The sequence below is a fragment of the Barbus barbus genome (assembly GCF_936440315.1).
Source record: "Barbus barbus genome assembly, chromosome: 39".
Lineage (NCBI taxonomy): Eukaryota > Metazoa > Chordata > Actinopteri > Cypriniformes > Cyprinidae > Barbus > Barbus barbus.
The window spans coordinates 8,519,065-8,533,191 of NC_136717.1; the positions used below are offsets into that span (position 1 = coordinate 8,519,065).

The window sequence follows — 14,127 nt, forward strand, 5'->3', positions numbered from 1 at the left end:
ATTACATTTATTTGAATGCATTAGTGAGAGAGCATGTGTGAATTTATTCTATCTGGCAGCGTCTCTATTAATAGTGAAGCTGTGCATTTTAGTTACTACAAAATACATGCTAGAACTTTTCAGTTTCTAAGCTGTATTATTGAGAAATCATAGAACAGTGTTGACAATATCCACGCTACTGAATGATTCTGCGCGCATGATCTGGATGTGATGGTGATTTACCGCTAATCAAAGAACTGGCTTTACTGACCAGATGCGCATGACAATAGCATGCGATTAATCGTGCAGCCCTAGCACAGACGCAGTTTCTTACGCAGATATGCACTTCCTTCCGTGCGTACGTAGTACTTCCTTTCTTGTGTATGAACGTACACAATAGCGTTTCACGATTAATCGAATCAACAAATTCTCAGACGATATAATCGCGCGATAATGAAATCGAAGAAACTGTTTGCGATAATGACAGCTGTTTGCGTAGCTTCTCAGTGAACTACGGCTGTGTAGTAAATGCTAATCCATCTGAAAGCACGTGAAAATACCACATTTAATAATATGCTTTTATTCCAAACTCACTTCATAACATCAGTTGATTGTTTGAAATAAATCTTTCTATGAGATGATGCGACTTCTTATACAGAATAACACACGCAAGATAGGCCTATTTCATAGTATTCTAAGCAGTTATAAAGGCTATGTCAATTAGCATTGCATTATTATATACTTTATTATAATAAGAATTATAATAAGAACTCAGATAAATTGTATATTGTCGTAGTAATGCGTTTATTAGTCACGTTGAATCTATGAAAGCAGTTAAATCTTCTGTTTATTCAGCAGCCGCTATAGGCATTTCCTGGATTTCTTCTGTGGGGCATATTTGGGAGTTTCTGCGTGAGAGTGCCCTCTGGCCTTCGGATGCAGATTTACTGCTGATCACAGAACTGTGTTTCACTGACAAGATGCGCATGACAATCACAGCTTTTGCCTAATTATGATTGCGATTTCATTTCGATTTATCTTGCAGCCCTAGCACACACTCACATATTTCCTTCCTTGCGTATGTACATGCTTCCTAACGTACATACGCACTTCCTACATTATTCACGTACATATGTACTTCCTTACAATTGTATGTACGCACATGCATCATTCCTGTCCATACTTCCTGATATATTGATTACATATTGTTTATATGCAAGTGTCTTATGTTCATGGCTGATGGTGATGGTATAAACATTATATTTCCAAAGAGCCTGCAGTTTATTTTCAATATATTGTCAGGTTGGACTAACAAGGAAGCTTGGAGTTGTAAATGCTACAGTATTTCTATGTATTAAAGAGCTTATTTAAAAATGTTCCACCTAAACTTCCTATTTCAATAGGTAATACATCAAAACAGGAAAGAAAATTGCGCTAATGGGCAATTTCATGGGTTCTTTGTGTTAGGAGTCTCTACCAATAGAGGGCAGTCATCAGTGCTGTGGATGGATGGAAATTCATTATCATGTTGGAGATCCCAGCTTAATTATAGATTTCATTCATATTTCATTCTGCTGCCACATGTCTGACTCATAATTTCAGATGTCTAATAACGGCAACAGCAGCCAAACGCCCTCAGAGCCAGTCAAATGAAACCAGAACCGACACTCCAACATCCAGAGACCTGTCAACATCTACACCGTCCTGACTTCATGGATCTGCCCTGCTTAAACCCCAGAAATATTTCTGAGCAATTATATTAGAGCAAAGACTGTAGTGATTGCATACGGTTAAAATGTACCTTATTTACTTTCTTAATACATGTTACCGGTAAGTAATAATATACCCTAAATCAAGATTCAAGATTTTTTATTCGTCACATACACAATTATACAGAGTATAACCAGCAGTGAAATGTAAGTAGTAATCCTGGGTATCCACTGTCCTGCAGAGTTTAGTTCCAACCCTAATTAATCACACCTGAAGCTGCTAATCAAGCTCTTCCGGATCACATGAAACATAATAGGCCAGGTGAGCTGAAGCAAGTTGGAAATAAACTTTGCAGGACAGTGGGTCCCCAGGAGCAGGGCTGAAGACTTAAGAGTATATTTTAGACTTGTGATGCGTTTCCCAAGCATTCTTATAGCCAAGAACATGAAGAGTGACACTATGCGATGGCCTGCTCTGGAAGTTCAGAAATTAAGTAAAAGAACCATAAAACAGCATCTTACCCAGATCAGTATTAGGTCCAGCCAGAACCTGCCTGAACTTGTCAAGTCTTGACGCCTCTCTCTCGGTCATGGCAGGAGTTCCGGATGTGTTCTGATCCGCCATGCGGGCCACCAATGGAATCACAGGCCTGTGTGGGAGTGACTGCTGTCTGTGTAGTACTGCCTGTTCAACGCTCACTTCTAAAACACCAACAGAAGAGAGAACACAGCTTTAATGATCATATACAAACCACTGACTGCTCCCTCACATCCCTCGGCCTGTTAAATGTAATTATGGAGGCGATTCATGACACACAGGATATTAGGACATCAGTTTGCCCATTGGTCAGAAGATGCAGCTACCCCAAGATGCTCAGCTAGTCGTAATGAAATACTTTTCTGTCAAACTAAATACATTATAGAGCTCGGACAAATGCACCTCATTCAGAGTGCCATAATCATTAGAGGTCATGGGCACCACACAATTGTATTAATTTCCATTAGATTCCATTTTAATTTCAATTCATGGTGTCGTGATGAGATTACGTGTGATTCTCAACGCAGAGTATGGAAGCATATGGTTAGCAAAATTCAATTTGAAATGTAATATGCAAAATGGCAATGCAACATGTAAAATGATGTAAAATTGTTTCTGTATTTAAATTTTCATTTTCTTGAAAATCTGGCATTTCATTTACTTCCATAAAGTACCTATTGCAATTAATACTGAATACATATTAAAAACACTTTTTTCTACCAATATGAATCCCCATCAGCTTGCTCAATAACTGTCAGACATTAAGGCATTTCTTTATGTTTTTGTTTTTTCCTTAAATGAAGTGAACAGCTCTTGTATGCTTATGCAAGAATTTCTCAACTACATTTTGTACATTAAACACATCTGGAAAGATGCAAGGTGTGATGTCAGGTATACAAAGGTTTGTGTTAGAGTGAAGATGTCAAGAACACTTTAAAATGTCTTCAACTGTTGTGTAAAGATGCCATATAAGGGGCTTTGTGTGTACATACATGTAAAATCAGTAGGTTTAATGGGTACATGTACATCCTTTGGTATAAATGTTCTCACAAAGAATCACACTGCATCTGTGAATTGATTTTTCCCCAATGGCAAAAGCCATTAAATGTGTCTCTGGGTGACTTTGAGAGATCATTCTCGCATTAAGCATCACAACATCTTCAACATTTAATGGCGTACATGTAATCCCTGCAGAAATTAGACAGTGCGTGACGGCTGTTGACAGTGTCAACACAAGGTGCTATTAGAGTAGCGGAACACATCGACAGGAAGTCCATTATCACAGTTATCCATTGCCACTGAGGCTGGCAAAACAAAAAAGATGACAGAACTGTCTGTGTGGGCATGGACATTGATGGAAGAAGACAATCCTCATGTTATATACTCAAAGAGTCACAGGCAAATTTGTTTCATTCTTGGATCAGAGGTTAAAAAGTATTTTGAAATAACTGAGCAGTGATATAATAATTGTGAATATTCCAACGCAGTCACACAGCTCTCTTGTGTGTTCATGTTATTAGTTGTGTTTGACCTCAATGGACTGAGTTGAGAAATATACCTGAAAAGATTTCCAAAAAAGGTGAAGCTTTACAGCACAGCCACCTATTATGTATTCGCTATGGACCAATGGCAGTTTGAAGTTTTCTGTAACGTTTGTGCTAGTGAGCCGTTTCAAACTACCCAAACAAACTAAAAACAAACTTCGGTATGGTTAGATTTTTGTTTACAATGATAGCATACCCATTCGTTCTTCAATTTGAATGGGCCTTCAGATCAATGCAGTACCATAAAGAACTGGGAATATTATTGGAGGAAAAAAAAAAGTATTTTATTTAATTTTCTATGCTTAAAAATTATCATAGTGAAAGACTGAGTGACAGCTCTATGGAAATAAAATGCATCCATGTTAACATATTAAAGCTCATTGGCAAACAAAACAATTGATTGACATTTCACTGACTCCAATTTGCCTTGGCCATACAGGTTTACAATGTTACAGCCTCCCAGTTAATTGCCACAAGTTCAAATGAAACTATTTAATGAAGGTCGTGCTAATTAGCTAAGAGGACAAGGAGAAAAGGAAAGGCTAGAGTTTAGAAGAAGGTCACAGGTCTGTTCCCAAATCCAAACTCTCATTTAAGACTTGAGCAAAATTAGTTGATTTTTCCCAGCAAGGTCTTGCATCTAGATGCCAACTTACACAAAATTGGCAATATAATAATAATAAAAAAATTGTGTTAGTTTGCTAGTATGTGCAAAACTGGAACTCCTCCAATTCCTCCTCCAGTCTTTTGTTCAAGCTTCACCAGATTTTACACACAGCATCTAGGTAGAGTGCTGGCAAAAAAGTTATGAAAAGAACTTTGATATGTCAAAGCGTTGCGAAGACATTAGAAAATTAATTTAAGCATTGCCTAATGACCATATCCGCTAATGACCTATGACAGCACGCTGCCCATGTGGCTTTTGGCACAGACTAATATACTTTATTTTTGACAAAATATCCCATGTTTCGGTCGTGACCAGACATTTTTGTAGTGACAAATGTTTTGGTAGCAACTACATTACATTACAGAATTTTAACTCACATACTAAAACACCACTAACACAAACTAAAATACTAAAGATTTGCATAACAGTATACTAAAATTAGTTCATTTCCCCCAAATAAAGGATTAGGAGTTCCCTTTTGACAATTTTATGGAATAATTCCCTTAAAATCAGTCTCAGTCAATGGACTAAAACATACACTGTTTCAGTAGTGACATGAAAATGCGGGACACATTTTTTGCATTAAAAAGTGGCAATTTTAACAAGGTATAAAAAAATTGTCTGTCGGGTATTTTGAGCTAAAACTTCACATACACACTCTGGGGATTTCAGAGACTTATTTTACATTTGTAAAAAGGGGCATAATAGGTCACCTTTAAATATTATTGTGGGTTTCAATAGATAATAGAAGGATCTTAGTAAACATCTAAGATTTGAATTCTTATATGCTATTTATATGTGTTTTTTATTTTTTTATTTTGGGACAGCAGTTTGCACCAATTCTGTAGAATGGCCCATATATACACCGTGTTCCAAATTATTATTCGCATGCCATTTTTTTCCAAATCAGTCAGAATGAATAAGGATTCATTTTATCCTCAACTATTATTTTACAATGATAATGTTATTACAAGTGAAAGAACTGATAATGGCAAGAGTTATATAGATATTTTGAAAAAAATAATTATAATTACATATATATAGTTCCAAATAATTATGCAAAGTACAGTTTGAAAACATTCAATGGGTTTTAATGAACTCAAAACAGAAATCTGTCATGTACTGCATGGACAGATAATTTTTCGAAAAATAAACATATGGCACACATTTCTGGAAACACTTCAGGAATGTCGAAGTCGTCATCTGACTGGTTGAATTAAACCGGATTTCTGGGAGACGCGAGTGTCACGTTTATTTTCGGTCCGCTGGGAAACAAAGATGCCGTGGCACCAAACCCCCTCACAAAAGAAGAAAGCCGTCGTGTTAACAAATGTGACGACAAACGCTTATCAGGTCAACTAAATGCTGGATTTTCAAAAGTATGTGAAATATTTAAAGTTCACGGCACAGAATCTTTCAAATTCATCCTAGATTCATGGCCGCCCATGAGACCGCTTGACTGACATGTGAAACAACCAATCACAGTTCGTTTCGTTCAGTGTCACGTTTCAGGGCTTGGAAATGTTGCCACAATAACAGACCGGTGTGTGAAACTCTAGGATGAATTTTAAAGATTCTGTGCCGTGAACTTTAAATATTTCACATACTTTTGAAAATCCAGCCTTGGCCAATGAAAGCGGACATCTATTCCAGACCTTCAGCCGTCAGTGAAGGTCTGGCTACGCGAGACTACCTCCTTGCTGACGTCTCAGTCTTGTTGGAACAGGGAGATCATTCACCAACCATCCAGAACTCCATCCATCTAGACAATCAAGTGTAGCACGGCATTTGTCGATGAATAAAACTGTTTGAAAATTAGACTTCATGTAATTCTGAGCCCATTGCAAATGTTTCTCTTTATGAGTTTTGGTTAGGGGTGGTCGAAATGCAGCTTTATGCACAACTGCCAGCATCTGAAGGATACTGCTTCGAGAGGTTCTTGGGACTCCAGAGATGCCAGCAGCTTCAAATACCTGTTTGCTGCTCAACAGTGGCTTTTTTATAGCTGCCCTTTTAATAACATTAATTTGTCTGACAGAAACCTCTCTTAATAAGCCTTTATTAAATTATTTTGAGTTTGATGATCTTTTCAGTTTTCGAGATAAATCAATTGTTTTCATGCTTTTTGCAAGACATTGCACAATTTCACGCTTTTCATCTTCAGAAACATCTTTCTTCCTCCCCATATTGCATGAGAACTGTGACTTCCTTAATAATGTGGAACAACCTCTTTAAGTAGGTTTCCCTTTAACTAAGAATGCATGGCAAACTAATTAACTAACCTGTCTAAGATTGATGCCAGTTATCTTAAAACATAAGAAATAACACAAACACTTTTTTTTTAAATAAATAAAATAAAACCTGAATATTTATTTTAATGAAATCCTACTGATAGGTTACTTGAATAATAATTTGGAAAACGATGTGTGTGTGTGTGTGTGTGCGCGCGTGTGTGTGAAATCCAGCCACTATACAAGCAGCACATATATAACATATATAAGCAATATAAGTTTTTTGCTAATAACGCCCCAATTGTGAGGGATAGAATCAAAGTTTTTGTTTCTTCTGAATCCTTGGTTTAATGTATATAAAAGTTAATTGTGTGCAGAAAAGTTAGCATTTCTAAAATATTTGATACATATAGAGAACAATCATGCTTAGTTTCATGAATTCGATGCTCAGGGGGCTTACAGCAAATTATAAACTATTAGCCATTTCAACTGAAAGATGAAGGCTGTAATACTAATGTTGTCCACTAGCACAGTATAAGACATTTTTCAGGTGTTTTTCAGGTTTTTCTATCAGTTTCCATCTCATTGAATGAAAATAAATGCATAGATCTTGTTCATTTGTATAACTATGATGTACTGACAGTACAGTTTCATATTATTACTGTACGTAGAAATGTGAAATGCTTACAGATTATTAAATGTTTATTTAACTTTTATATAGCCTACCCAAAATAAAAATATTTGTCAAGCTGCCAGACACGATTAAATGTATTGCTGTACATTTAAAATGAATACCAATTTGATTGGTCTCTTTTAAGATAACATATAGTATAATGTTTCTATAAGTATACATTTATTTAATGTTGTGATATGTAAACAAACGAGTTAAACTGCAAGCATTTAAGTAATCATACAGACAGCACATACTCAAGAGCACATTCTCTTATTACTTGACACGAGCTCAAAAGCATTCGCAACCCAATAATTATTAGATTTTTTTCCCTAACAAGTCTTATGTAATATGACAGTTTGCTTTGTGTAGTATTTTTGCCTTACAGTATTACACTCTATTATAATTTGTACAAAAATGACATGTTTTCTAGGTTGTAGTTTTAGTCCTGCAAAACATTGCATATAGAGTTTAAGCTTCACTTTACAGGACCTTGAGATAAATGCTTCACATTGGGGAAAAAAAGTTTTGCAATGCAAATTATATTTTGTAATTCATTTGAAATTGTCCTGTGGCATCCTATGAAATGTAATTCATCTAAATTTAAATGTTTAATGAGTCCACACATAAACCACATCTTATGATTAGTGTTGCTTTCGTCAACGAAACTTATGACTAAATATAGTCGTCAACGAACCTTTATCACGTGACGAAAACGAGACGAGACGAAAATGCTGGTCATGTGACGATGACGATAACTAAATATATAATGCAATATTGTTGACGAATAAAAACGAGACTAAATGTGGTTTACAAAATAAAAACTATGCTAAAATGTCTCTTCCTTTTCGTTGACTAAAACGAGACGAAACAAAATGTTATAACGTTATTTCGTTTCATTTAGTCGCGTTATTATTATTATTTTGCAGTATTTCTGTTTCCGGTGTCTCACTTCAGGGGCTGCATGAGGTCGCACTGCGCAGACGCAGGCGACGTCACTTCCTCAAGCCCCACTCGCAGCTTTATTTAGAAGACGACAACAAATTTAAGTCTGACACAGAGAAAGGGACCGATGGTCGGCCAGCCGGGGTTCGTCTTTGGGAGATGTGTGTGTACTTCTAACATGTTTGGTTGGAAAAATAAATGTTGTAAATTCAAATCAGAGCGTCTTCCGTGTCTGGAATGGATGTATTCTTGAGTCTATAAGGTAACAATAATATAATAAGATAACCTTGTTTGAAATGGGTTTGGCTAAAAGAAAATTTTGGTTTCGTCTATACTAACGTTACTAGGTACTTATACTATATTGACTGGGTTAAATAGAGTTGTATTACTAAAAAGAGACTAAAATACAATTTTCATCGACTAAAACTAGACGAAAATAGTCATCAGTTTTCGTTGACTAAAACTAGACTAGACTAAAAAGAGTATGAACGTGACTAAAACTAATAAAAACTAAAATGACAGTTTCACACAAAGACTAGACTAAAACTAAAATTAAAACAGGCCGCCAAAAACAACACTACTTATGATCATGTCTTATGACAGTAAACATTTTTATAGAGGGTGTTTTTTTGGTCCCCTTTAACGTGTGTATTGCAAGTTGCTGTAGTTGTTTCATGAAACCCTAACTACCAATGAAGACTGAAAATGGACGTTTTGCTGTAAAAACCACATCATAAGATACATTTCAATTGGATCACTATTCACCCATTTGGGCCAATGGTGCATGGACCCCAAAGATTGCCATTTGTGGCTATATTTATTATTATTATTATTATTCAGGTGTTAATTTATTCTTAAAGTTTAAGTTTTAGTAATTTTGTTTTGGGCCTTAGTTATTTTTATTATTTATTTATATTTTTATTATTATTATTTAGAATATTTTATTTCTATTTAGCTTTATTTATTTATTTGTTTGTTTGTCTGTTTTAGTTTTTCTTTTTGTTTTAGTAATTTTAGTACTCCAACTTTAACTACTTTTCAACTTTTTGAAAAGTTTATTTTGTTTTATTCAATTACTTATTTATTTAAAAAATGTTTTAGTTTAGAATAACAACACTTAACACAACAAAGATTAATTTCAGATTTGTTAAGACTAAACAAGTAGACAAACAATAAACCAGACTAAAAGAGTAAACAATACGGTGGCCATTGAGAGAGCTGAATGCACTGCAGCTTCAGAAAACACATGCAAATAGAAAAAGCACCAGCAAATCAAGAAAACATCTTCATCAATTTGACAGCAGGTGCTGCAACTGCTTGCAACCCAAACAAATAAAGAATTTTATTTGTAGTGCGTTTCTTTGTTTGGTTGTGTTGTGAGTATTTGCAGTGTGTTTCTTTATTTGGACTTGTTGTATTTGCTGTGCGTTTCTTTATTTGGTTGGGTTGTGAGTATTTGCAGCGTGTGTGTTGTAAAATTGACAAAGTTGTTTTCTTAATTTGCAGGTGTTTTTTTTTTTTTATATATTTGCAGTGCGTTTCTTTATTTGGTTGTGTTGTGAGCATTTGCAGCACGTGTGTTGTTTTCTTAATTTGCAGGTGTTTTTTTCCTATGTGCAGTGTGTTTCTTTATTTGGCTGGGTTGTGAGCATTTGCAGCGCATGTGTTGTAAAATTGATGAAGTTGTTTTCTTAATTTGTGTTTTTTCGATTTGCAGCACGTTGAGCTCTCTCGGCCACCGTAAAACAGAGACAGGAAATGCAGTTGTACTGAGTATGACTGACCTTTAGGCGAGCCAACAGGAGCTTCACTGTGCGACTTCACCAGTCTATTGTCACTGAGTGGAAGAGCCTCTGAACTGAACGACAGATCTGTTGTCGTCTCTGCCCCTTCCTCTCTCTCGTCCTCTTCATCTGGCTCTTCCTCCTCTTCCTCGTGCACTTCCTGTCCATCTTTTTCATCAGGTTCGGTCATCTTGTCCATCTGCTGCTGTCTTCTTTCCTGCAGCTTGCTGTGGTTTTCTATTACCTTATTGGCTGTCTCCATGACGACCTCAATGTTGAGATTTTGGGCTGCCATAGCAAGAAGTTCATCGTCATCATCTCCCACATCCCAGGCATCACTGGTGATGCTCTCAAACTCTTGAAAGGTGGTGGCTTTCTTTGGTTTTCCTGGCGTTGTGGTAGACAGAGTCTTGTTTCCTGCTTTCATCAGACTGCAACAGAAAATGTTGTCTTATGTTTATATATGAATCAAACTCATACAGAATGCCAGTGTTCCACATATAACTTTAATAATATCCCTAGATGTGGTCAAATCATAAAGAACAGGAAAATTCTGACTTCTCTGACTCTCATTGTTAGTCAACAATTCATTAACTTTTTCTTATGTTGCCACATACTACTAACTCAAAATTAAAATATATATGATTTCTGGTCGCTTTATAATCACAAACTGCTGTCAGCAGCACCATTTAAGATAAATTCAAATCTATTTTTTGAGTGATCAAATACTGATTAAATTGATTCACAAAATAAAGAGGAAGCATTGTGCATATTTTTTACTTATATTGGAGGTTGGGGTTAATTTGAAAGGAAATGAGATACAATGCTTCTTGTGTTCTACTCAGTTTGCTGTTGTATTCTCACTATAGCCAGCTAACTTAAAAATCAGATTTCCTCTAACAGGATGCCTCTTAAGTATCTCATTTCAAAATCTACAAATGTGGCTGCTTTTGGTCTACTTCAGGCATGCTGTTTCATGTGGAACTTCAATGGGCAGGGTTTGCTGATTCATTTTAGTAACATCTGTGGCTGTCACAAAGAAAACAGCAACAAGTATGACTCACTACATTTTCACTATTTGCTATGCAAATTTTAACATCAAAATTAACTCTATTCATATTCTAAAAATCACATTTTTGTTTTTATTGGGAATGATTAATCTATGCAGGTTATAGAAAAGGGGAACAATGCTATATTTAATTAAACTGAAATAACTTCTTCTTCTTCTGAAATGACATTCTTTTTAAAGTTTAATTTATCTTTTCAAGATCCAATCAATTCCCCTCAAAAAACAAGCCATGTAATGCTCTACCTTTTTTATTATTATTATTAAACATGCATGTAAACCCATTTTACTTTCTTAATGTCATATACTTTAAAGTAAAATAGAAACTGTAACAGCATCAATCATATATAAACACACATTTTTATACATTTACATATGCTGTTGAATTTTCTTTAACACGCTAAAATAAGGAAGTAAAATGGGTTGCAAACAAAACTGACTTCAAAAAAATGAAAGCAAAAGCACAAAAAAGAAAACAGATCCTCTTCCATCTTTGAATATGTGACCCTGGGCCACAAAACCAGTCTTAAGTCGCTGGAGTATATTTGTAGAAATAGCCAACTGAACATTGTATAGGTCAAAATGATCGATTTTTCTTTTATGCCAAAAATCACTAGAATATTAAGTAAAGATCATGTTCCATGAGGATATTTTGTAAATTTCCTACTGTAAATATATCAAAACTTAATTTTTGATCAGTAATATGCATTGCTAAGGACTTCATTTGGACAACTTTAAAAGGCTATTTTCTCAATATTTTGATTTTTTTGCACACTCAGATTCCAGATTCTCAAATGGTTGTATCTCGGTCAAATATTGTCCGATCCTAACAAGCCATACATCAATGGAAAATTAAATCTCATTTAATATATTTTTTTTTTTAAACAAACCTTATGAATGGTTTTGTGGTCCAGGGTCACATATGTTCTTTTCAGCAAAACAAAACACGATTGAATCCATTATACACTAAAAAAAATGCTGGGTTCAGCCTGTTGGGTCATTTTATTGGGTTATTTTTAATATTTTTACCCAGGTGCTGGGTCATTTTTAACGCTGGGTAATTTTTTCTACCCAAGCACTGGGTGGAGCCTGTCTCCGATGAAACAGCGTAGCTGCTGAGTTACAGTATTGTACACTATACTGTATTCACCCAAATAAATCCAATTTGTCTTGTATTTTGTCCAATAAATGTTCATCCTTTGATTTTTGTTGTTGCCTATAGTAATTCTGTGTGTGATTTTTAATTGCCAGCCCATTTTAAGCCAGCAATATAATAATTTATTTACTTAAATTAAACAACCCAGAATGGTGGGTAAATACGTTTAACCCAACCAGCTGGGTCAAAATAACCCAGCATGTGTTCTGTCCGATATTTACCCAGTGCTAGGTTGCCAAATAACCAAAGTTGGGTTGTTTTTAACCCAGCATTTTTTAGAGTGTACACACACTGTATAACCTATTACAAAACATTTTATATTTTGGAGAATACAGTGCCTGCAAAATAGCAGATTACAGTTCGAAGAACTACCCAGACACTGAAATATCAAAACCACAAAAAAAAAAAGAAAAAAAAAAGTTGTTTAATAAAATAAATAACTGCACTCACTTGGCATGTAGCAAAGGGTCAAATGGGGGATGCTGAGCTCCATAAACATGCTGGATACTGTGAAAAAAAATAAGCAATAAGATGGATGTTCATAGGAAAAATCTTTATTTTTAACTCCCCGTCATGAAAACTGGTTTGACAAGTCGACTTGATTACACAGATACTATTTAAACTGAACTGAGCTGGACGATGACATCAGTGAATTCAATTATAAACTGCCTTTAACTGAAAATTGAGTGTTTACTATTCATCCTTTTGCATTATTGACACACTATTTTCCTATTTGATACTGTAAAGCTGCTTTGACACAATCTGTATTGTTAAAAGCACTATATAGATATAGGTGACTCGCCTTGACAAGTAGTGAAGTAATGAAGCAAAACTACAAAACACAACAAAACTTCATTTTAAAGAGTTATTGGATACATTTAATTTGTCACGTGTGTATCCACATTATATACACACTACTCTAATAAAAGTTTTATAAAGTTGCTTATGTTGCCATCACTACTTAAACCGCACCATAGTACTATTATGGTATTATTTTAAGAACCATAATAATCATCCAGTGTCATGGTATACATCAAAATACTACAAATAATGCAGTGATGACGTTATTGTACCAATCTGTACTTGTCTGTAAGTGTTGTCAACAGAAGGGCCCAGCAGCACACAGCTAACAGGCTAACACATGACTTTATGAACTAAACTATTAACACAGAGCTTTGCTCAATATAACAGATATTATCACCACATACACATTAATCAAAGGTCACATGTCAGTGTTAGAAAAACATAATTATGATAATATAAACTTAATACATCACTGTACATCACTGACAGCTAGCACACATCACATTAAAAGACAGTTAAAAACAGCCTAAAGATGATCATATTTGAGTGACACGTGCTATTCTGAATATTTGGAGCACCTCCGGTGAGATCTGGCGTTGAAAGATATTGCTCAATTAACTGCATCTATAATTAAACACATATAAATACACACACAAGGCTAACACATAGACATTAGCATGAACACGTCACTCACTTTCCAGGAACCTTGGCTGTGTTTCTCTTCCAGAACTGTTTTTTGTTGCCGTCACCTGACATCTTTTGGCTTCAGAGTATTCGCTCATACATTAATGTGGCGAATTAAGCTGATAAGTTGTGCAAAATGTGCACGAAGAGTTTATTTACACCTCAATTTCTCTTCGCAAACTCAGAGAGCCGCCATGTTGATACCGCCCACCGCACATTAGCGTAGCTGTGATTGGTTAAGGGGCCTCGTGAGTGACTGCTGAACAGCCAATCACAAGTGGACGTTTCTACATGCCTGTTAAAATGTTTGATGTTGTCTGTAAAGGAATGTTTAATTTCTAAACATAAAA

The 14,127-nt window shown here is 35.3% G+C and overlaps 1 protein-coding gene across 3 annotated transcripts in view; it reads right to left on the reverse strand.

Moving 5' to 3' along the window:
* tbc1d22a (TBC1 domain family, member 22a) overlaps window positions 1-14,004 on the reverse strand; it is a 150,174-nt gene extending 136,170 nt beyond the window's left edge. For all 3 annotated transcript variants that reach the window (XM_079398835.1, XM_079398836.1, XM_079398834.1), the window contains exons 1-4: window positions 13,788-14,004; window positions 12,740-12,796; window positions 10,068-10,498; window positions 2,211-2,390 (exon numbers count right to left, since the gene is read on the reverse strand). In XM_079398835.1, the coding sequence (XP_079254961.1) occupies window positions 2,211-2,390; window positions 10,068-10,498; window positions 12,740-12,796; window positions 13,788-13,849 (730 nt within the window). In that variant the 5' untranslated portion in view covers window positions 13,850-14,004. The remainder of the gene's footprint in view (window positions 1-2,210; window positions 2,391-10,067; window positions 10,499-12,739; window positions 12,797-13,787) is intronic.
* Window positions 14,005-14,127: the final 123 nt, after the last annotated feature.